At 38.1% G+C, this 25251-nt stretch overlaps 1 protein-coding gene across 1 annotated transcript in view; it reads left to right on the top strand.

Annotated features, from left to right (window-relative positions):
• The window catches only part of LOC126195243 (microtubule-actin cross-linking factor 1), a 503782-nt gene that overhangs the window by 314748 nt on the left and 163783 nt on the right, over nt 1–25251 (top strand). Inside the window, exons 36-44 of the mRNA XM_049933770.1 lie at nt 2006–2152; nt 4203–4426; nt 10342–10540; nt 16050–16415; nt 19788–20011; nt 20592–20792; nt 21325–21625; nt 24405–24611; nt 24780–24945. Of these exons, the coding sequence (XP_049789727.1) occupies nt 2006–2152; nt 4203–4426; nt 10342–10540; nt 16050–16415; nt 19788–20011; nt 20592–20792; nt 21325–21625; nt 24405–24611; nt 24780–24945 (2035 nt within the window). The remainder of the gene's footprint in view (nt 1–2005; nt 2153–4202; nt 4427–10341; nt 10541–16049; nt 16416–19787; nt 20012–20591; nt 20793–21324; nt 21626–24404; nt 24612–24779; nt 24946–25251) is intronic.

The raw sequence follows: 25251 nt of genomic DNA, 5'->3' as shown, positions 1-25251 counted from the left end.
ACTGTATGTGTGCATGCTTATGCTTCAATGTGTGTGTGTTCAGGATAGCTAATGGAATGATTCAGCTTCGCAGTGTTGGGGCAGCTTTGCACTAATGCATGGCAAAGAACGGAAAGTTTTGCAGGAGCTCTACAAAATTTACCATGTACTTCAGCACAAGTGGAACTTTCTTCCTATAAATTCACATAAGCATCTTTGAGAGTTGTGAGCAATAATTACTCTCGTCTGACTGTGTTTTTCATTGAATGGTCTTCCTAAATCTTTTTCGTCCCTTGACATGTTTCATCTCTTGTAAAACTTTCCTCATTTGCATTTGTGTGCTGCTTCATATTTTTCCTTCTCTGTATGAAATGTGTGTCTGGAAGTTGAATCTCATTAAATTTGATAGTTACTATGACTTAATTTTTCAAAAGTAATACCTACATTAGTAGTGCTAATTGTTTGTAATTCTCATCTTGTTACAGATGTCTGAGAGCAGACGCTTTGGCTTATGTGATACTAATTTGTTTTTAATGCGTGGAATGAGCAGATGATTAAATTATAGCACATAATTGATGTGCAGCTATAAAGTGAAATTTCTGAAGTGGTTATTTGAAATGCTAATATTTTAATGATCCTGAAAATATCTGCTAGTGACTAACATCATTTAATGTATTGCTGTTCTTTTAATGCTAATTGCTATGCCCGGCAATGCTGTAACCCGCTCCTCCTAACATTACTAATAGCGCTTAGGTTTTAGTATAGTACCTCCTTTTGTGAATGAAATGTTCAAATTAGAAATGATCTATTTTATATTTTTGTATCTTTTGTAGCTTCAAAATAATCATGTTAGTAGTCATTTAAGTTTTTGCCTTGAATGTTTTGCATTTTTGATCTATTAACTTCTTTAATTAAAACTGAATTATTCAAATTTTGATGTTTTAAAGCTAAGTCTAGTGTTGAACTGATGATCATGACCACTAGTATTCCTTTCTGTTGTGTAATTATTTTTGTTTGTTTACAGGCTTTTACTATATGTACAAATAATTTCAAACTAGATTACGTACTTAACGATAATACTAAATTATTATACTAACTGTAACAATCTGTGTGAGTGGGATTGAGTGGTTTGTTGCCGTGTTGTCAGAATCCTCTCATCTGTTGCCTCTGTCATTCTCTATACAAGTTATTTTCTTCTGGATGTGGGAGTTTCAGAAATTGGTTTGCAAACCTGCCTTCAGAAGTTCTCTGCTCTCTGGAGTATTGGCTTGTTTTGTCAAATCTGAGAAATTGTTTAATTGCTGTCTGGTTTTAAGGAACTGTAAAGAAATTTCTGTGGTTACTGATAGTATTGCTCTGATTCTTTGTGTTTCGTGCAGTGTTGTTTAGTGTGTAGATTCCTGCCAGTTTTTGAGCATGGGAGGAAACGCATTTCAAGTAAGCCTGCATGAGTGGTTATGCAAACTTTTCGCAGATGTCACATTCTCTGTTGGGGCTTTATGGTTAGTTATGTTCTGCATGAGTTACTCTTTTTTATGAATTAATAGAAAGATATTTATTTTGAGCAGCATTAACTGATTCATTACTTGATTGATTTCTTCTTTCTGACACTAGCACTCAGTCTTAAAAAAGAATCGTTGGTCATATACATAACAAATAAAAGTAAAGAAAATTTAAAAAGTAGATCTGAATTTAATGCTGTGTGTTACGGAGATTAATTGCTTATATGACATTCTTTCCTTTTATTAAATAAAATAGAAGATGAGTTCTTGACTGTAGTCAAATGTTCTTATCATCTGTAATTTCATTCAGTTATGTTGGTTTATGTGGGGATAGTCTTTAGTGCCAGTGGATTAACTTGTGGGAGTATAGATGATACATGGAAGAAGGGAAAAAGCAAATTATTAACCTTTGAATTTTTAAAAAGTCAAAAAGGGCGAAATGTGGATATAAAAATGTTTGAAAGACCAATTTAAAAAAAAAAAATATAATGTTAAAATTTTGTTATTGTGTGTTATCTGCACAGCAAGCTGTGGAAGAAAAATATAAACATTGTGATGAGACACTGTCAAAGTTGCTGATGTGGCTCTCAAATACAGAGAATCGCATTGCAAGTCAAGGAAATGTTGCGGAAAATACTGATGATCTACGGAACCAAATAAACACTCTCAAGGTCAGTATTGTTTTGTGATAATGACAACAGTTCCAAGTAAATAATAGATTTGTTGGTATGAAGATGAAAAGTTGAAGCAGTATTTTTTTTTATTGTATGCTTTCAGTATGAACTGATGAATACTTGGGTGGCCAATAAAATAGTTATAAAGGAAATAATTCAGGGTATATGTAAATACTTCTCGGCTTTCAGAAGATGATTGTTTCATAAAACTACAAGTGATACAGAAAAATGACACAGAACAGTGGATGAAGTCTCTCAGAGTTTCAATTCTTAACTAACGCTGTGGCATAGTTGCAGTCAGGGGCAGGCATTCAGAACATGTAAACAAATCATCTGCTCGGTGCTGTAGCATCCAATTAGTTAATGCTTGCAAATAGGCAACGTAATGAACAGGGTTTACAAAGCTGGCTGCTGTTGCACCTTCCAGGGCCCTTTAGTCGGTAACTTGAATGAATTGTATGCACATATTACATTTTCACATCTTAAACAGTTCCTATATTTGAGAACCTGTAATGTAGGTTAAAACTTTTAGGGATGCTATATCCACTGATATGCTTTTTTCCAAATGTCTTGTAGTTTTTGCGCAGTTGTCTTCTGAAACCCCAGAGGTATTTATCAATAACCTTGTAGTATGATGACAAAGTTGTGCGTTGAATATAGGAAGGTATATTGCCATTTCCTTATAAAACATAACAAGGAAACTATCTATATATCTCTCTTGCTTGACCCTTCCTTAGCATAATCGCTATTGAGATCAAGGCATTTGGGTCAACAAGAAGCTAAGTTACATATACAGCACTTATAAGTTACTCATTCTGTAAAAATTAATTCTCTGCAAGTCATTTCTTGAAATTAGGAAATTAAAAATGGCCAATTTACTAACAGGCACATTGTTCTGCCACAAGAGCTCTCTTCTTCTTCTTCTTCTTCTTCTTCTTATTCATTTTCTTATACTTTTTTTCCAACCTCCATCTTGCTGCCTAATTGATCATAAACACCACTTACTCAGTGTGCTGTGGAAATGATCCATGGATGTTGCTTAATAAGAGCCACCTACTGTTCTAATGTTTTCAAATAGTCAGTATGTCAATCACATACAGTAGCTGTGTACAATTACATTGCATCATATTTGAAAGCCTGAAAAAAAAAAAAGAAAAACTAAATAAAGAATCTTGGCTAAGAGTCCTACTGCTTAATACGCAATATTATAGAAAGATCGTTACATATGTTTTGAGTGCTCCATAATGAATGAAATGTATTCCTATTTATATGGATAGATGATGAATTTCTCCTCTTTGTAGCTCTTCCTTGAGTTTTGCACTCGCCTAATTTTATGTTAAAATGCTCAAAATTGCTTTGTAGGAACAGCATTGACCTTCACAATAAAATTTAAAGAAATGTGAAAGTGTCCAACACAAATCAAAGTATATTCAGCTTTGTTGCCATAAAATCTTTGATTTTGTAAATGAATATTAATAAACAAAACTCTAATCCTGCACTGACTTATTCTCATTGTTTGGAAGACAGGAAACACCATTCATGTGACAATATTCTACTATGCATTACATGGAGAGGAAAATCAGTGACGACTCGTACAAATGAGGAAATAGTATCTTTGCTTAACTTACATAGTTGTATGCATTGTCCGTTTTGTGGAAGCTTTTTGTACACTTGCAGTAAGAAAATAAGTGTAGGAACTAGACTTCTATACAAATTTCCTCCTGGAGGTTTTTTGCATGCCACTGAGAATTTATAAAATATGTAAGAGATATATGTTGCCACAATAATTTATGCTTCAGTTGTCTTAAGACTGCCAGACAAAACTTTAGTACATATTCATGTAAGATGTGAGGATGATTGCAGATAAATCCTGATTGGAACAAATGATGACTAGTGTGAAATAACATTAAGCATAAATTGGAGGAAGAGGGAACTTGTCATATTTGTTGAAATGTAGACAAACCTTCCTGTTTCCAACAAAATTAATGATTATGTCTTCCATATTTTGTGGTATTTACCAGCATTTATTTTATTTTCTATGGTGCAGCAAGTGAAGGACGACCTGGAGGCCCACTCCCGACCGATTGCAACTTGCTTGGACCAGGTACGACAGCTTGTTTCAACTGGAAGAGATGTACTGTCAGCTGATGAGGTGTCAACAGTTGAAAAGAATGGGCGTTCCTTGAAGACACGCTATGATTGTGCCACAGAACGTACAGAACGCCTTCTCAGAAAACTTGGGACTGCGCGTGATGAGCTTTCAAAATTCAAGTAAGTTACAGTGTGTACTCCTTATGTGTTAGATATAGAAGAAAAATTTCAGCTGACATATATAGAATACAAAGACACAAATACAGACATTAGAGCATTCTTGCATAGACCGCCAAATAACCCACAAGTCGAAACAACAATAAAAACTATCAACACAATCATACACAACAAAATAAATGAAAACACAACTATGGAAGAGTTACAACTACTGGTTTATATAGGAGCACTCACTACACTAAATATACACACTAGGCAGAGATCAGAACCAACCAACACACAGAAGAAACCCACGAAACCAGCATGGCAACACAGGCTACAGATCAGAATAGAAAAACTAACAAAAGACATCGGGCAGCTAACACAATTCATAAGAAATGAAATGCCAGAAAAAAAAAAAAAAACGAAAAAGGTCAGGTAAAATCTCACAACAAGAAGCGATAGAGCAATTAGATGAAAAGAAGCAGAAATTACAAGCATTGGCCAAACGACTTAGAAGATACAAAAAAAGTGAAAATAGAAGGAAACAAAACCAAACATTCTACACAAACCAAAAGAAATTTTACCAGACAATAGATAACACACACATTAAAATAGACAATCCACAAAACATAAGACATGGAACACTTCTGGAGCAACATATGGTCAAACCCGGTACAACATAACAGGCATGCACGGTGGATACAAGCAGAAACAGACACACACAAGATGATACCACAAATGCCTGAAGTGATAATTTTGCAACATGAAGTCACCCAAGCAATTAATTCTACTCACAATTGGAAAGCCCCTGGAAAAGATAAAATAGCAAATTTCTGGCTAAAGAAGTTCACCTCAACACATTCACATCTAACTAAATTATTTAACATATCTAAAAACAAAGATGATGTGACTTACCAAACGAAGCGCTGGCAGGTCGATAGACACACAAACTAACACAAACACACACACAAAATTCAAGCTTTCGCAGCAAACAGTTGCCTCATCAGGAACGAGGGGAAGGAGAGGGAAAGACGAAAGGATGTGGGTTTTAAGGGAGAGGGTAAGGAGTCATTCCAATCCTGGGAGCGGAAAGACTTACCTTGGGGGGAAAAAAGGACAGGTATACAGTCGCGCACACACACACATATCCATCCACACATATACAGACACAAGCATACATATTATTTAACAGTTACATTGCAGACCCATACACATTCCCTAATACACTTACACAAGGAATAACTTATCTGAAACCTAAATATCAAGCAGACACAGCAAACCCAGCTAAATATCGCCCCATAACATGCCTACCAACAATATACAAAATATTAACTTCAGTCATTACACAGAAATTAATGACACATACAACACAGAACAAAATTATAAATGAAGAACAAAAAGTATGTTGCAAAGGAGCACGAGGATGTAAAGAGCAACTGATAATAGATGCAGAGGTGACATATCAAGCTGAAACTAAACAAAGGTCGCTACACTACGCAGTAACCCCACTCATGGTTACTACAAATATTGGAAACATACAAAGTAGATCCTAAATTGATAATGTTCCTAAACATAGCAATGAAAAATTGGAAAACCACACTTAATATCCAAACAAATTCAAATAATATCACATTGCAGCCAATACAGATTAAGCGTGGAATATACCAAGGAGACTCATTAAGTCCTTTCTTGTTCTGCCTTGCTCTGAACCCACTATCCAACATGCTAAATAATACAAATTATGGATACAATATTACTGGAACATACCCACACAAAATCACACATTTGCTATACATGGACGATCTAAAACTACTGGCAGCAACAAATCAACAACTCAACCAATTACTAAAGATAACAGAAGTATTCAGCAATGATATAAATATGGCTTTTAGAACAGACAAATGTAAGAAAAATAGCATAGTCAAGGGAAAACACACTAAACAGGAAGATTACATATTGGATAACCACAGCGACTGCATAGAAGCGATGGAAAAAAACAGATGCCTATAAATATCTAAGATACAGACAAAAATAGGAATAGATAATACAAATATTAAAGAAGAACTAAAAGAAAAATATAGACAAAGAGTAACAAAAATACTGAAAACAGAATTGACAGCAAGAAACAAGACAAAAGCTATAAATACTTACGCTATACCAATATTGACCTACTCATTTGGAGTAGTGAACTGGAGTAACACAGACCTAGAAGCACTCAATACACTTACACGATCACAATGCCACAAATATAGAATACATCACATACATTCAGCAACAGAAAGATTCACATTAAGCAGAAAGGAAGGAGGAAGGGGATTTATCGATATAAAAAAACCTACATTATGGACAGGTAGACAATTTAAGAAAAGCTTTCTAGAACGAGCAGAAACTAGCAAAATACACAAAGCAATCACTCATATAAATACATCGGCTACACCACTGCAATTTCATAACCACTTCTACAACCTTTTAGATCACATAACATCAACAGATACGAAGAAAGTAAATTGGAAAAAGAAAACACTACATGGCAAGCACCCGTATCATCTAACATAGCCACACATCGATCAAGACGCATCCAACACATGGCTAAGAAAAGGCAATATATACAGTGAGACGGAAGGATTCATGATTGCAATACAGGATCAAATAGTAAACACCAGATATTACAGTAAGCATATTATTAAAGATCCCAATACCACAACAGATAAATGCAGACTTTGCAAACAACAAATAGAAACAGTAGATCACATCACAAGCGGGTGTACAATACTAGCAAATACAGAATACCCCAGAAGACATGACAATTTAGCAAAAATAATACATCAACAGATTGCCTTTAAACATAAACTTATAAAACAACACGTTCCCACATACAAGTATGCACCACAAAATGTACTGGAGAATGATGAATAGAAATTATACTGGAACAGAACCATTATAACAGATAAAACAACACCACATAACAAACCTGACATCATACTCACCAATAAAAAGAAGAAATTAACACAACTAATCGAAATATCCATACCCAATACAACAAATATACAAAAGAAAACAGGAGAAAAAATTGAAAAATACATCCAACTGGCTGAGGAAGTCAAGGACATGTGGCATCAGGATAAAGTTGACATTATAGACAATCATACTATCAACTACAGGAGTCATACCACACAATATCCACCAGTACATCAATGCAATACAGCTACATCCAAACTTATATATACAACTACAGAAATCCATAATTATTGATACATGTTCAATTACCCGAAAGTTCCTAAATGCAATATAACATATACCGTACAGTTAAAAGGAAGTCACGCTTGATCAAGGTCTGCGTCACTTTCCATTTTTGACCAGACATAACGTCTGATAAAAGAAAGAAATAACAATAATAATAATAATGCTTCAACGGAAAAGTAACAAAGGCAGGCAGAAAACCTAAGAAAATGGAATTTAGTGTGCTCTGACACACATTCCTACAATCAAAGTTGAGAAGGTGCCGAGTTCCCCTGGGATCCTCTGTCCAAGCACCATGTTACATTCACATGACCCTTTCCTGTTTGTTTTTTACATATTAATTTCCTGTAGCCTACATAATTTGTTTACTCTTTTCTTCTTTTGTTTCTGTTTATTTGGCTTTTCTTCGTTTCCTTTTGCCATACTTTCTTCTCCTAAAAATGGGAGAGAAGAAAACAAAAACAATTCTTTCACTTGTGATCATTAGCCCATGTATATCTGCTGCTTTTAATGTTTAGTTAATGGCACAAACAAACTTAAAAGATTGTCACTAAAGGTATATACATATATATTTGTTAAGGTAATTTGCTGTGAAAATGCAAATTATAAGGAGCGCACCCCAGTTTGTAGATATGGCAAATAACAAGCCACTAGGATTTGAAATAGATTCCCATCCAATATCCAACTGTTGAGGCATCAGCAACATTCCTCCTTGCAGGGGGTCCCTGATATGTTCAGATAATGTCAAGGTGGGAACTTATCACAACTCTAATATGAAAAAAATAGGGAGTAACAAATTTACTGGTATATTCTGAAATTAGAATTAGGAAACATACAATATTTAGTTGATGGCAGTCTTCACTGGCTTTATGCAGTGATGAAGTGTACAGAGAATACGAATTGAAACCATAACTAAGTATGCAAAACTACTATCAAGTTGGAGAATATATTGAACCATAGAGAGCAGACCAAGTGACAGACAGAGATTTTGGTGAATCTTACCACATATCTGGCACAGCTGGTTTGCAGTCTTAGCATGAGCTACTTCCGTTTGCTGGGTGAACGAAACAGAAAACATACATGAGCAACATTGCTGCATTCTGTTCCAGCTGATAAACAGCTTAACTCCAACTAACTGGAAGGCGGTAGAGTCCACACAGAATAATGTGGTACAATAGATGTGCAATTGGCAGGGCACGTATGGGGAGAGTGGTAGTGGTGGGGGTTGCGGGCAGGTGCTGTAAGGGAAATACAGAGCACTGGAGGGGAAGTGCCATTCTAAACTGAAGCCTATGCTCACAGTTTTTGTAAATATTAAGTGGAATCCCTCCACACCCACACTGGCGTGGTGAGCATTCAGAAAGATTTACTGTCGCCTCTGCTTTTGTTAGCACCATTCATTGCAAACTATTTTGAATTTTGTGCAGTATCTTACGTAAATGGAAATATGACACTAAGTATGACCATTAACAAAATGATGGGCAGATATTCGTGAGGCTGACATATAAAGCTATAAGAAATGCAAAACTGAATTTTTTGTACTGAATAGTTCCTGTAAAATTGTTTTAGAAAAATTGCAAGGCATGTGCTATGATTCTGTTATTGCAGCACGTTGCTGATTGGCTGAAAGTGGACAAACAAGGTCAGTCTCCCCTTCTGAACAAACAATTGAGCTCGACCAGTGCTTTGGATGAAAAATGGTCACTGCGCATCGGCCATCGTATCCTGTGTGGACTCTGAATGACGGTAATGAGACACACGTGACAATGACAAAGTTGGGGCTGCTTATCAGACTCAAAGCTCAAACTGAATGTGCAGAACATAGCATTGGCTATACTTTTCATATCTTGGTCAGTGCCACAGTCCTCTAAGCATCTGACTTCAAAAATTTAACCTTGCCAATTACATAGGAGATCAGGGGCCAGTGCCTTCCTGCTGATATTTAGGAGCTGACAACATCTTTTTGCTGACAGATTTCTTAGGCTGGCACAGTTCCAATTTGCAGAAATATGATTCTCACTGGATTCCTACGCCTCCTCGAGGAAGAAGAATAATTGTGTAAAACTTGAGTAGTTTTTAGCAATTCCTGCCATTTTAAGTAAGTTATCAACTGCTACCAAAATGACAGCAGCTGAAATCTGTTTCCAGATTTTGGTTCTTCAGTATGTTAGGAATCATTATCAATAAGTTTCTTCCTTTCAGAAATTATGTTAATGGTTTAAATCACTATAGAATTTTCGAGGAACTCGAAGTAAAATCTGACCGCTCGCTCATTAATCTTTATCAACTCTTTCTTCGTTTGCAGCTTTGTGTGGCCACCCGTGTGGCTGTCCTGAAAAGTTCCACTGTATTACATTACTTTGAAACTTGATTTGTGAGATTCTAATGTCTGCAAAACACTGTTTCATTGTGTCAATTCTCACAAACTCTTTACCTGTTGGCACTTGTCTTAGGATCTTTGGCTGACAGTCATGTAGCGGTTTTCTGACTTATCCCCAACCCGAGTTGCTGGAATTGTCTATCTTAGACATCAGAAAAACTGCTCAGCTATAGGTGTAAGACAAGTGACAACAAGAACCAAGTGAACAAGTGGCCACCAAAGTTTCAACTGTTTTATTATAAACCTACACTTGATAATTAACAGTTTCAGTCACATCATTTATACAGAACAGTCATATGTGTTTTTGCCATTACAGGTCTGAGTTGTTGACATTTAATTCATGGCTGGACAAAGCATGCAGGCAACTTGAAGATAAGGAGCGATCTCTGTCCAATCTGAACAAATTACACAGCAGCACTGACAGCACTAAGGAGTTTGTTAGTGATGTCATTGCTCATCAGGCAGACTTGCGGTTCATTACTATGGCTGCTCAGAAATTTTCAGACGAGTCAAAGGTTTGTGATTAGTTTTCAACTATTAAAGCTCTGTTATGTGAGTAAACTACTGGTTTGGTAGTTAACAAAGGTAACTTCGCTTATTTATGGTAATTTGAGTATCGAATCTTGAGAAGTGTTTGCTTCTGCAATTGAATTATTCTTTCTGAGAATTGTAAGCAATCTGTTCAGCGGTGGGCATGACATTCACAATTGAGTGTAATGAAAATTTTAACAGGTCATATGATATGAGGGTGCATCAAATATAAAGGGGATGTTATTTTTTATTTAAAGTCATTTATTGAAAAAATCAAGACAATTATAATTTATTTTTCCACACAGTCTCTCCTGCTTTCGAAATGCATTTGTCCTAGCGTATAGGCAGCTTTTTGATGCTCTCATCATAAAAAGAACTTGGTTGTGTCACCAGCCAGTTGCGCACGAAGTCATCCGCACCCTTATCATCTTCAAATCGTCGCCCTCCTAGAGCTACTTTAGGCTGTCCGAATAAATGGAAATCTCAGGGTGATAAGACCGGGCTGTGAGGATGATGATCAAGTGTAGTCCAGTGCATTTCCTGTAGCTTGGAGACAGAGCTGCAGTATGGGGTCACGCATTGTCACGGAGGAGGATGAACTGTCGAATCGATTGCTCTCATCTTTTGCAGTGATATGCAGCTCTCGTCTTGTTCAACAGTTGACAGTAGTAAGCAGCATTGATTGTGCGTCACTCGTGCAAAAAATCAATCAGCAAAATGCCTCACTGATTGAAACACAGTTGTAAGAACTTCGCCAGTTGACAGTCTAGTCTTGGGTTTCACTGGTGCTGCCTCCCTTTTCCTCTGCCACTCCTTACTTGCTTGTTTGTATTCTGGAGTGTAGTGGTGGACCTACGTTTCGTCGCAGGTGACGATCTGACTAAAAAATGCATCACCTTCTTTCGTAAATCTTTCTGTAAGCCTCTGACAGACCTCCAAACGTCTCAACTTCATATTTTCGGTCAAAAGTTCAGGGACCCATCTGGAACACTCTTTACGGAACTGTAGGTTATTTGCGACGATTGCTTGACTGCTCCCCTAACTGATTCTGACTTTTTGTGCAATTTCTGATACTCTCGCCCATCGATCATCGTCAGTAATGTCTTTAACCGCATGAACATTTTTGTCTGTAATGCTGGTCCGAGGATGGCAATCGTGTTGCTGATTTTCCACACGTTCTTTTTATGCCAGGCAGTCACAAGTGTCCTTGATAATGTTTTATCACTGACCTGTGCGTTCAATCTTTGGCAAATTTCCACTGCTGTAACTCCTTCATGAGCAAGAAATTTGATAATTATGCATTGCACAATGGAGGGGTGCACCTGTTGCTCAGACATCGTGATGAAACGGTGGGAAGTATATAACAGCACGCTCTCCTCACTTCTAACAGTCTTGCCTAAGTATAGCAGAAGTGTCGGCCAGTCCTACCAACTGTTGATGTTCAGGAACAAAAATCCTGTTAATATTTGATCCCCCCTCATATGTATCAGAAAGAATGGTCAAATTTGTCAGCAAGTGAGATATCCATTGTAGCATGTGACACTATTTTGAACAGGCAAATTTGAGGGTTATATAATGCTATCAGTGTTTATGCTTCAGTACTATAAGACTATCATACTAAACTTTGCTTGCATAGTTAATGTTTCATGAGACCCAGTGTAATGTGTAGTAGTGGTAATGTAAATTCTTTTAGACCCATGGCATTCGTGCAGAACAAGAAGAGCAAAAGAGCTTGTTGGAGTAGATACAATATAATTTAACACTGAAACCACTACAGCTTAAATTTCATGTTCACATTATTATTAATTGAAATGGTATGTGAAATGTATTTTGTTTAACAATTTAAAAATACATTTTTAAAACATTGAGTGTTAACTGTAAAAAAAGTGTTGATAAAGAATTTTGTTATCATATCAAAGATTCAGCACATTAAAAACCAAAAGAATAAGCTACGTTCATTAAGAGCATTTTCAGTGTTACAGTATGCAAGTTGCCTGGTAAGGTTATAAAACTGATCTAGAATGGGAACCAGTTTGTACAAGAATGAGGCAAGAGTTTGTGTAAAATTTATTCCAAACATAGTCCTAGTGCTATAACAAAGAAGTAGTCTGAATCAGATATAATTGTTGGAGATTGTTTGTCTCTTTTCATCTCTTAGACTTACCCATTCTCTATAGGCAGTGGGCTCCGCCTTGAGCGTAGCCCTTTTTGCTATCACGATCAATCCAATTATGGATTGCATTCCACCTAATGTCTCAGGCTCTCTCTTTGTCGATGACTTCGAGATCTACTGCAGTGCCCAGAGAACATGCCTCCTGGAGCGCTGCCTTCAGCGTTGTCTAGACAGCCTCTACTCATGGAGCGTGGCAAATGGCTTCCGGTTCTCTGAAGAGAAGACGGTTTGTATCAACTTTTGGCGATATAAAGCGTTCCTTCCGCCATCCTTACATCTCGGTCCCGTTGTTCTCCCATTCGTGGACACAACTAAGTTTCTAGGGCTCACGCTGGACAGGAAACTGTGTTGGTCTCCACATGTCTCTTATTTGGCGGCCCGTTGTATACGTTCCCTTAATGTCCTCAGAGTTCTTAGCGGTTCATCTTGGGGAGCGGATCGCACTGTCCTGCTTCGCTTGTATCGGTCCATAGTCCGATCGAAGCTGGATTATGGGAGCTTCGTCTACTCGTCCGCTCGGCCATCCCTCTTACGCCGGTTCAACACCATCCACCATCGGGGGATATGTCTTGCGACCGGAGCCTTCTACACTAGTCCTGTCGAGAGTCTTTATGCTGAAGCTGCCGAGTTACCATTGACCTACCGGCACGACGTACTGCTGTGTCGGTATGCCTGCTGGCTGTTGTCTATGCCCGACCACCCCTCTTACAAGTCCTTCTTCGCCGATTCTCTCGACCGTCAGTACGGGTTGTATGTGTCTGCCCTGCTGCCCCCCGGAGTCCGCTTCCGTCGCCTGCTTCGACAATTGGATTTTGCCCTCCCTACCACCTTCAGAGAGGGTGAGAGCCCGACACCACCTTGGCTCCAGGCTCCGGTTCATATTTATCTCGACCTCAGGTCACTCCCGAAGGAGGGTACTCCGGCTGCAGTGTATTGCTCACGGTTTGTCGAACTTCGTGCTCGACTTGCCGGTCACACCTTTATTTACACCGATGGCTCCAAAACTGACGATGGTGTCGGCTGTGCCTTTGTCGTCGGGGCCGCCACCTTTAAATACCGGCTCCTCGACCAATGTTCCAGCTTTACGGCCGAGCTTTTTGCTCTCCAGCAGGCCGTTCAGTATGCCCGCCGCCACCGCCATTCATCATATGTACTCTGCTCTGACTCACTCAGTGCTCTTCAGAGCCTTGGAGCTCCCTATCCGGTCCATCTCTTGATTCAGCGGATACAGCAGTCCCTCCATTCTTTCGCTGATAATGGTGGTTCTATCAGCTTTCTGTGGGTTCCCGGACATGTAGGAGTGCCTGGGAATGAGGCTGCGGATGCTGCAGCCAAGGCTGCAGTCCTCCTGCCTCAGCCAGCCTCCCATTGTGTCCCGTCATCTGACGTTCGTGGGGATGTATGTAAGAGGCTTGTGTCGTTGTGGTGGGATGCTTGGTCATCCCTCCAAGGAAACAAGCTCCGGGCAGTAAAACCGCTCCCAACTGCTTGGACAACATCCTCCCGCCCATCTCGGCGCGAGGAGGTCCTTCTGACCAGGTTGCGGATTGGGCATTGCCGGTTTAGCCACCGCTACCTGCTCTCCGGTGACCCAGCCCCGCAGTGCCCTTGTGGTCAGGCATTAACAGTGCGCTATGTTTTATTGTCGTGTCCCCGTTTTAGTCAATTTCGTGTTGTCCTGTCCCTGCCATCTACTTTACCGGATGTTTTAGCTGATGACGCTCGAGCAGCTGCTCGTATTCTGCGTTTTATAACTTTAACTGGCTTGTCCAAAGACATTTAACCTTTTTACTTATGACTGGGCGCTAATGACCTCTGCAGTTGAGCGCCCTTAAACCCAAACAAAAAAAAAAAATCTATAGGCAGTAAATTAACTTGATCCTGTAGAGTAGTACTGAAAGTGTTCACCAATGATTTCATTATTATCTTTTCTCACAGTCCACAGGCAACAAAAATATTCTAGATACTCTGCTAGCAGTGTTGTGGAGAAGATGGAAATTGTCAATCACAACATTATTATAATAATTAAGCATAATAGAAGAGATGCCATGTTATTTGAAACAAAATTATGTTGTTATGCAACCACTAATGTTCATCCCAGAAAATGAAATTGGAACAGCGTCCCACTTAAGTTGGCATAACTTCTGTGTTATGATGAACAGGACCAAAGTGCTGTTATTGTTTTCTTGGCTGCCCACTGACAAACACCGGTAGACATCCATTGAAGAGTGAAGACAGTGTATGGGGCACAGTAGTAGTTTTCGACAAATGTGCTATCCCATATACATTCTTCATTCTTTGATGGATGTCTGCTGGTGTTTGTCCTTCAGTATCCAAGAAAAGAATAATAGCACTTTGGTTCTGTGTGGAAGCATTTGGTAATAATGTCGCCACAGTTCACATTTGCACATGCGAGTCAGAACGACTGATTCGTTGCCTACACGTTCGTGCTTGTATACCTGCATCGAAGTTGTGCTAAGTTGCATATGTGCTACAGCAATCCTCTCAAATGGAAACTTTTTGATCACCTCTTATAGCAAAGAAAGATAACAGTCTGAATATTGTGAAAAGGATAGTTGCTACTCACCATACAGCGGAGAACGCGCACACGCACACACACACACGCACACAGCTGGAGTCATAATCTGTCTCCTGCTGCCAGAGACTGTGTGTGTGTGTGTGTGTGTGTGTGTGTGTGTGTGTGTGTGTGTGTGAGGGGGGGGGGGGCTGTCTATTTTTGACAAAGGCCTCGTTGGCTGAAAGCTGGCTTTTTATTGTGCCTTTCTGTGGCTCAGCATCTCTGCTATATGGTGAGTAATAACTATCCTTTTCATAATATTGTCCATCCTAGATTTTCCATTGTTTGAAAAATAACAGTCTGCTATTCAGTCCCCAGTCTTATAGTGACTGGGTTATGGGAGGGCTTCTGGTTTGACATGTCGCAAAATTTTCTGGTTTTAAATTTTTTGTAGTTTCCCTAAGTTATTGCATAAAAATGCCTGTACTAGTTGTTAATTATCCTAAGTGTTTTCCTGTTTACATATCTTTTCTACTGTAACTGTATTCGTATAGCAATGTATTACAGTATATTATATAAATACTTGATATTTTTCTCTTATTTTGTCGGTGTTCTTTTCAGTTCTTACTTATTAAATTATGAACAGTTTTTATTTTAGTGCAGATATGGCAGGTCTATAGGTATGCCACTGCCATTTCTTCCTTATACAATGGCTATTCATTCAGACCATTTGTTTGTTTTACCTTCATATAAACATTAAATAAAATTTTTTGTGATCCTGTTATGATATACTTTTATACAGGAATACCTGTCCATACTGAACGATTTCCGAGGAGGACTGCCAGAACGCCTTCCACATGTTGAGCATCCTGCACAGTCATTAGTAAGCCACGAAGTTTCAGAGGCATCTGTGCGATATCGGGATCTGTTGTCACGTGCAGAGGGACTATCAGACCGGCTAAGTGGTGTTGGTGGTCGTCAGCGAGAACATCAGGATGCACTGGAAAAAGCAAGAACATGGATGCGTGAGGCAGAACCTCGTGCACACAAGACTTTAGCAGAACCAACAGGAGCAGACCCTCGTACACTAGAAGAACAGTTGATTCGGGCACGTTCACTCTCGTCAGAGTTTGTTGCTCAGGGAAGACTCATAGATGCAGCCAAGCTGGTGAGTTCTGAGGGAACGTAAATTTCTCCATGTCTCTCTCTCTCTCTCTCTCTCTCTCCTTTTTTTTATATATATATATTTTTTTATTTTTTTTTTTGGTGGGGGGGGGGGGGAGGTGTTAAATGGAGAAAAAGTTGCCAATCTTGATCCTATAGTCTTATGTAGACTATGTCAACATTTAATTATTAAGTGTGGTAACTACCAATTCTTGTTCCTCCTTGCCCATCTTTGTAGCCAAATGAGAGAGAGGTTGACTAGACACATCCTGTGGCATCAAAAATGGTTAATTTGCCATGGGAGTTTCAGTTTCTGCTTTAGAGAAATATGGAAGCCATATGTTGACATCAGTTCACTATGATTAAGGGGAGAGACAATATTTGACCCCAGGAAATCCAGATTTTAGTCTAAAAATATATATAATAATTTTATTAATATGAATATGGCATTTTAAATTCCCTTAAATGTATTACTATAAATTGACCATATTTACCCGATTGGAAGATGAGGTTTCTCCCAGACTTGTCATTTTAAAAATACAAGGTCATCTTATATTTGCAGATTAAACTATTGCTGCCGAGGTTAACATTTTAACATCATTTAATAGAGTACATAGGAATTGTCTTACATTTACGGATCACGCTATGGCTATGGAGATAATGTGCAGATTTATCTTGAAGAATTCAGAGGATGGGCAAATGATACTTGCATTCCTGATACGCTTGTTACTGTATAGATGTTGCTTGAACAATCACGTGACATTTGATTCACGAAGTGCTAGTACAAGGATTACATGAGTAACTATGAACTAGCCACCGCAACAGTCTATTGCTCTGCTTAAAATTTGACAATTTTGTGAAACACAGGACAAAATAGCACTAAATTCGATGGTATTACAAACTGTTACTGTATTTGAATAGGTTTTGCAATAAAAGCTCTCATACAAGTATGGATATTGTTTACAAACATTAATGCTGCTTTTTAAATAAAGGTAACTTTCAAAAGCGTAAATGTTGTCATTAAGAAAACATTACTTGTTCTGAACTCAGATCAATATTTTATTTGATAATGAGGGACTGTAAATGATTTACTAAGTAGGTCACAAATGAGAAAATTGATTGCTGTTCACATATTAGAATACTGGGTAAAAATGTTATTAGGGTTTAATCAGCTTTAGAACATGATGGTGACATTCAAATGAAACAAGAAGGAAAATTAATCCTGATTGAAATGTCTGACAAACAAAATAAATCATATTAAACTGACTATAATTGTTGTCTTGAGAATAAATTACAGTGGCAAGACCCATTGTGGAGATTTTACCAATAGATTCCAGTAGATCATAGCATGAGCAGAAGTTCAGGAATTGGAATGAATCATGAGTTCCATCTTTTATATAGATATCAGTTACTGTTATTACTTAACAGCAGTATTCATTTCTGCAAGAAACAGCAAAAGTCCAGATAGGGGCCATTGGTGTGCTTATGTATTTCGTGGTGCAATGTTATTGATGCTCACCATGGTGTTTTATCCATGGGAGAGTGTCACAGAGATACTGAAGGAACTGAACTGGAAGACTCTTCAAGGTAGACGTAAACTACCCCCAAGAAAGCCTATTAACAAAGTTGCAAGAACCAGCTTTAAATGATGACTCTTGGGATATAGTACAATCCCCTATGTATCACTGATGTAGGGATGATGAGGTTAACTCGTATGGGAATGGAACAGCTAGAAACCCAAAGGACTGATACAATGGGTCGTACCCTCTGCTATGCAACTTATGATAGTTTGTAGAGTATAGATGTAGATGTATTACTGGAATGAAAGTGGTTATGTCAGTGGCTGGTTCTACGCAGCCAATGAGAGAGCAGCGAACAGGTGATATATTTGGAAGCAAGAGACATTGTAACATGCTATAGCATGAAAATAATAAAAAATAAAGGCTCTTTACTCAGGTGTAGTTTGTTATAACGGTCACTGTAGCATGAAAAATACTTTGTGAATATTGTCTTTGGCTTAAATGTGTTGTAGGTTAAAAAAGCCAACAGTAATCTTAACAACTTGACTTTTAAATAAATTGTAAGCAGAACGGCTTTCAATATTGCTATTAAATGTCCTTGGAGAGCTGTGGAATTATTTTGTAACAAGCAATCCCTTTTTTTTTCTCCCACCAGGGGCTACAAATTCTTTGAAACATGACTTTATTAATAATCTCTGGTATCTGGTTTGATGTATATGCAGACAATACACATTTTATGTTATTGAGCTCATTGAACATCATGTATGTAACACAGTGTAAAATTTCCTCATTCTAGGTGCTTTCAGGTAATGTACTTGTTATATGCAATCCAGTTTAAGCAAAATCTGAAAATTATTAAGACTGTTGTTCAATATTTCATAAGATATTAAGAATTTATCACTCATCTTCAGCAAAACTTGGCTCTCTGGGCTGTATTTAACAAAAAGACAGCCAATGGTGGGAATAGTCCACTAGTCTTAATGTCGTATTACCCAGGAAAGGACATTACTTTTACACTAATGTTGGAGTATTCCTTTAAACTTTACAATAATAAATGTATTTTCAAACACAAACAAAGAAATTATTAATTGCTACAGACCTTGAGAGATATATGTTGAGCAAAATCTCGGTGCGTCCATTCAATTCAGCGAAACTAGCCAAAGGGGTGAAACATTTTATCAAACAAAACAATTGCCATATATTTTTTGCAATGTCTTTGTTTTTTTTTCTGTGAGATCACGTACACATGGTACTCAACATTACATCTTTGGTTCAATTCATTAGACATGAGTGTTTTGTTATGTACATTTAACATCTTCACTAAAATCAGTTCCAGGAAATGGTATAATGGTCAGATCAGTATAGAAGCAAAATCCAGCTTGTATTTGAATAAAAACAGCTGTTTTCTCAGGTCCGACTGTAACCACAACCTCAGAAATTGCAACTTATTCAGAAGTAGTAGCCAAATATTTGTGACAGTGAAGATATAAATTTCACAACTCTGCTACTAGGATGTTGGTGATGGCGATTAAAAATCATATTATCAAAATGTAGAAAGTCTATAAATGGCATAATTTTAGAACAGATATAATGTTAACTTTTTAGGCAGATATGTTGTCAATAAAACAGTTCGTAATTTTGATTAGTGTGAATATGTTAAAAGTAAATTTTTCTCAAGAAGCCTCTTGAAGAAATGGGGGTCATCTTATTATCAGCGTCGTCTTATACTCGGGTAAATATAGTATGATGACAATTTTTTACAAAATATTGATATAAAAAATACACTTGTTATTGTATATACTTAGTTTTTTAGGGTAGTCTAATCAGCAGGTTACTAATATGTGATACATTTTCAGTCTCTTGGAGCACTCCTGCGGTCTCTTGAAGGTCAGCAGACGCAAGCAGAGGTGGCGTCATTGGAAGCACCTGTTCATGAATTAGAAGACAAATACAAGCAACTCTCAGAGGCTCTTTTGGAGAAGTGCCAGGAACTAGACACTGCTCTTGTCCAAAGTCAGAGTGTGCAGGATGCACTTGACAGCCTTACACAGTGGCTGAACAGCGCTGAGAATAATGCCAAGTAAGCATATGTGATCTACTAGAAGTATCAACATATTAGTGTGAAATTGCTCAGACCTGTAAAATGTGCCAACAGATTTAATACTTAAAGCCTCACTAAGATGCAGGAAGAACCATTAGAGGAATTACAGTTAACAGCAAGGCTAGTGCAAATAATGGATGGAGTAAAGGGTTACCACTCAAGATATGGTAAAGATAGTTTACAGACATACAAACTAGACTGAAATCATCACTGAACTTCAGGGCAATTTCTTCCCTTAGAGCTACTAAAGCACGATCATATACGTGCATGGCTACAGTGTCCCAATGATGTAATTGGACTGCAGCACCAGGAAGTGTGTGTGTGTGTGTGTGTGTGGGGGGGGGGATTATTTCTCTTCCATCCAGAACTTCTTGTGTTGTAAGAACAATGGCATATAATGTTTACAGCCCCTATGTGACTATTTGATAGCAGTTGTAATTCTAATATATGTATCTGATGTATTGTGGTCTTGCTTTTAGTCAGCTCAGCTTCATAGTGATTGTCTTGTACACCAAATGATAATGCGGACACTACACTACACACATTTTGTCCATTCTAGGAGTCTTCAGCGGCCAGCAAGCCTCCACAAGGAAAGACTAGATGAACAACTTCGTGAACATAGGCTACTACAGGCAGATGTCGACCAGCACAGGCCTAGCATTGAAAGTGTTTCTCAGTCAGCTCAAGAATTAATAGCCACTGCATCTAATCCTAGGCTGGCTAAGAAAATAGATGTGAAGCTCAAGGACGTAACATCAAGGTTTGTGCGAGACAATAGTAATTGTTCATCACCAACACATTTTTGTCATTTGTGTTTGCTTCCACAATATGTTGCCCAAATTATCATTGCATATATGCTAAGAGAAGTGTAATTGGGCAGCATGTTTCTTATAAAATGGTGTAGTTGTATTTCTCTCTCTCTCTCTCTCTCTCTCTCTCTCTCTCTTTCTCTCTCCTTATAAATGTCTCCTTCATTACCTCCTCAGCTGCCCTTTTGTCTGGTACATCTTACCCCTTCCAATTGCCACATCCCTTTCTAATTTTGCTTGTTAATTTTCATCAGGGGTCTAAAGGGAACTTCTGCAAAGTATAGACAGCTATTACTTGCAGTTTGGCACTTTGTGTACACAGATGTGTAAAATTCTTTTTTACACATAAAATAAGTCTATGTCACATATTTCTGACTCGGCCCTCTCTGTGTCCCTTCGAATAACTTGCATACAGTTCACTCTTAGTTTTTTTACTGTGAGCATCTCAGTGACATTTTATATTCAAAGTTTACAATTTTCCAGATTTGAGAAGCTCTCTGAGCGAACATTACGCCGTACAGAATTGTTAGAAGATACGCTGGCAGCCTTGACGTCATTCTCGACACGTGCAGGCAAGCTGGAGACTTGGTGTTCACAGACCGTGGAAGCACTCGAAGCTTCTGCTGGTCGCTTGGATGCTGAAGAGTTGCAAGTTCGTGTAGATACACTAGCCACACAGAAGGAAGCACACAGACCAGAGTTTGAGGAAACTGTTCGAGCAGGCCGTAGTCTTGTGGGCAAGAAAGATGTCACCGACACTGTTCCTCTAAGAGACAGAATCAAGGCAAGTATTATCACAATCACTGTCAGATTGTGTTTGTGGGCATTTACCTGTTCCCTTAGCCTAGATCAGAATCTGCAAAGTGGGAAATGCATGGATATGCCAGCTGGATTGTGTTCTGGTTCAGCTGATATTTAAGTTGCATTATGGACAGCAACTGTACTGAAATGTAGTAGTGTAGTAACCATGTAGTGGCAAATAATAGACTGAAGTTAAAAAGAATAGAAAAAAGATGGACAATATGGGTGAGTGAGTGCTGATTAACTGGAAAAGTAGGTAATAAATAGCAAAAGGGGATTGGAATGTGCAATGTAGAAGGAAGTAATTGAGCCTGTGCGTCCACTATAGGTAATGCCTAAGCAGATGTAAAATTGTCATGAATAGCTTGAGAAATTCGTTTCTGGTAGACAGAGATACAATGAGGTAAAATAAAAATCACCAACCGAACATTATAGATTATATGTCCCTTATTTTAGAATGGAAAATCCAGTGCAGATTTCCTCCCAAAATAATGATGTTAAATGCTGCACTTTATGATGGGGTACAGTTGCTAGAGAAGTAATTTACGAATTGTGTACATTCATTGCCCTATGCACTCCTAAAATGATTGTGCCTAGCTGCCTGTCCGCCGTCATGTTGAAATTTTGATTATTAATTCAGATGAGAGATTTGAATTGGATCTAGCTCAACACTTATTTGTGAGAGAGATTGCAAATTTCCTTTGCCTTACACAGAGATAGCATGATGTGGCTGAAAATATGATTTTTAGAAAGTTTCATTCTTTGGATGGGAAACTGTGAAGTTTAAGACTACATTTAGTTGTGTGCAACAGTCGTAACCAATCAAGTGAACACTGTATTATATTGAATTATATATTGTGATTGAAAGGCTCAGCACCTACGAACATAAACATTTTTGAATTCAAACTGCCTTGAAGATCTTTCGTGTATCATACATCATAGCCTATATGCCGAAGGACATCGTGTATTACCAGCAGATCCAGTTGTCGTAACATCTGGTGTGGAACATTAGCGACAAGCAAGCACTATCTCAGGCATTTGTTTGTGAATGGGCAAAGCTTGTCTTGGCTGTATAAATAAATATAGTGCAGCTGTTGCTGATTTTCTTCCAAAATGATTCGACTTGTTTAATTACTATTCTAGTGTTTCACTGAAGTTTTACACTAACAGATGAAATACATACAGGGTGTTTCTGTAAGAGAGTGCAAAAATGCAACAGGACATAGAGACTTCTCCACTGAACGATTTGAGGTGGGAACCTGGGGTCAGAGAAGCCAGCTTAAGGAAGTACGGAAGTAAACTTTTCTACTGCGTTGTCTAGCCAGCTTAAGGAAGTACGGAAGTAAACTTTTCTACTGCGTTGTCTAGCATTAATCTTTTCCAGCTTATTTACGACTACCTGTGTTCTAGTGTGCATGTACTGTGCTGTTTACTGACATGTACATTCTTTATTACCTGCAAGGAAACAAGGAGGATGAGCCTGATTACTAGGAAGCCGTGATGCTATAGGCCATTTGAATCGCCACCAGTACTTGAGGGTTGTGCAAAAGGTTGTACCTGAGTTGATGGAGAACTTACCCTTGGCTGTTCGTGAGAGGATGTGGATACAACATGACAGTGCACTGCCTCACTTCAGTGTGAATATCCACAACCATCTCAATGCTGTATTTCCTGGTCGCTGGTTTGAAAGGGGAGGTCCTATTCTGTGGCTTGAGAGGACACATGACCTGAACCTCCTCGATTGTTACCTATGGGGATATCTGAAGTCACGTGGATATGAGAGACCAGTGGATATGGAGCTGGAATTAGTTGCCGGAATTGTAGCTGCCTGTGAAGTGATTCAAAACACACCAGGGATATTTGTCAGGGTGTGTCAGAATCTTGTTTGTTGATGTCATTCTTCCACTGAGCTTGTTGTCAGTGAGTTTCAGTACATTTTGTAAGATACAGTACAAGTGATACCCTCATTGTGTCAGTTACCTGTAACTAATGTAAACAGAAAAGTACACAGTGATTTGTTTTTATTCCTATTATCTCCTCAAGATGGTTTCTCCGACCCCTAGTTCCCTACCTCAAATTCTTCAGTGGAACATCCACTATGTCCTTTTAAATTTTTGCACACTCTTACAGAAACACCTTGTATGTTGAAGATGAGAATGTCAGTTGAAGCAGTGAGGAACCGTGGTAAAAGTACAACAAATGAAGGAAGGAGGGTGAGGAATATTGTATCTGCAAAAAAAAATAAATAAATAAATAAATAAATAAATAAATAAATAAATAAATAAATAAATAAAAAGAATAAAATAAAATTCCTAGCCTATACTTTTAGGGATTTGCATGTTATTCAGGTTAAGTCACCCTATCCTGCAAAGAAGAAAGTTCTTCTCCATCATTTTAACATATCCTCAGATCGTTGCTGCAAACTTTATGGTCTTCGCTCTTCAGTGTGTTTCCATATCTGCCGTATTGATGAAATGTGACTCATAGCAATTGCTTTGTTTCCAGACATGAGGAAATTTGTGGATGGATGTCAAATGAGTAAGTTGGAGCTGAGACAGATGTGTAGTTCATACAATCAGATAGATCCTTATGTGTTAAGGGGATTAAAAAGTTGGAAAGTCATTAAACTGCCCCTTGTATCTTATCTTTTAGATGAATATTTTGCAGAGTTTGGGAAATTTAGTAATTATACAAATCTGACAAGACTTTACAAATTTGTGTAACATCTACTGTAGCCTTCAACTTCCTTTCCTTCATTTTAGTACCTGGAGGGTCAATGGAAAGAACTGGGACTTCAGCTTGAAGAGAAGCAGCGTCTAGGAAAAGCACGTGTTGACCAGCTGAATGCATATGAGCGACTTCATGAACAAGTTATGGAGTGGCTGACAAAAATGGAGAGTCGTGTACAGCGACTTGATCCTGTTGCTGTCGATACAGATGTTCTGCGTGCTCAAATTGAAGAACTTAAGGTTTGTTAGAGAACTAGACTTTTTTTTTTAATTCATACATGAGGAGTGTCCTTTGTAGGTAAAGAATTTATTTATGACCCTCACTAGCTTTCAAATGTGTTTGAAAACACTCGTGTGTCATGAGAAGAACTGATTATGAATGATCAATTTGGTTTTATTCACTTGTAGCCTCTCCACAAGGAGTATCGAGAATATGTTGGAACAGTGGATCGTCTGAATGACTTGGGAAATGCTTATGACAACCTTCTTCGTGGCGATCGCCCTGAATCACCTCAGAGACGTCGATCATCTGCATATAGTCCCACAAAGAAGACTTCAGTTACAGCTAGCCCACGTAAGTTCCTCATATGTGCCTACTTAGAAAGCTATTTTCTAGTTGAAAGTCGTGTAAATATGTGAATGCTTTCACAAGGTGTTCTATATGGGAAAACAATTACAAACAAAAAAATTGCAGGGTATCTAGTAGTGATGATTCTAAATTTTTTAGTGAATAAGTGTAAAGAGGGAGCGATTACAAAATGATGATGTTAGCCTCATACATGAGAAATACAAAATCTTTTAAGATCATTTCTTGTCTGTTATTGACGAACTAATCGTAAGTTTGTTGCACAGTACCTATTACCTAGTTTTTCTACAGAAA

Source organism: Schistocerca nitens, chromosome 7 (genome assembly GCF_023898315.1).
Source record: "Schistocerca nitens isolate TAMUIC-IGC-003100 chromosome 7, iqSchNite1.1, whole genome shotgun sequence".
Taxonomy (NCBI): domain Eukaryota; kingdom Metazoa; phylum Arthropoda; class Insecta; order Orthoptera; family Acrididae; genus Schistocerca; species Schistocerca nitens.
The sequence above is the reverse complement of the archived record's forward strand: the minus strand, read 5'-3'. Positions and strand labels throughout refer to the sequence as shown.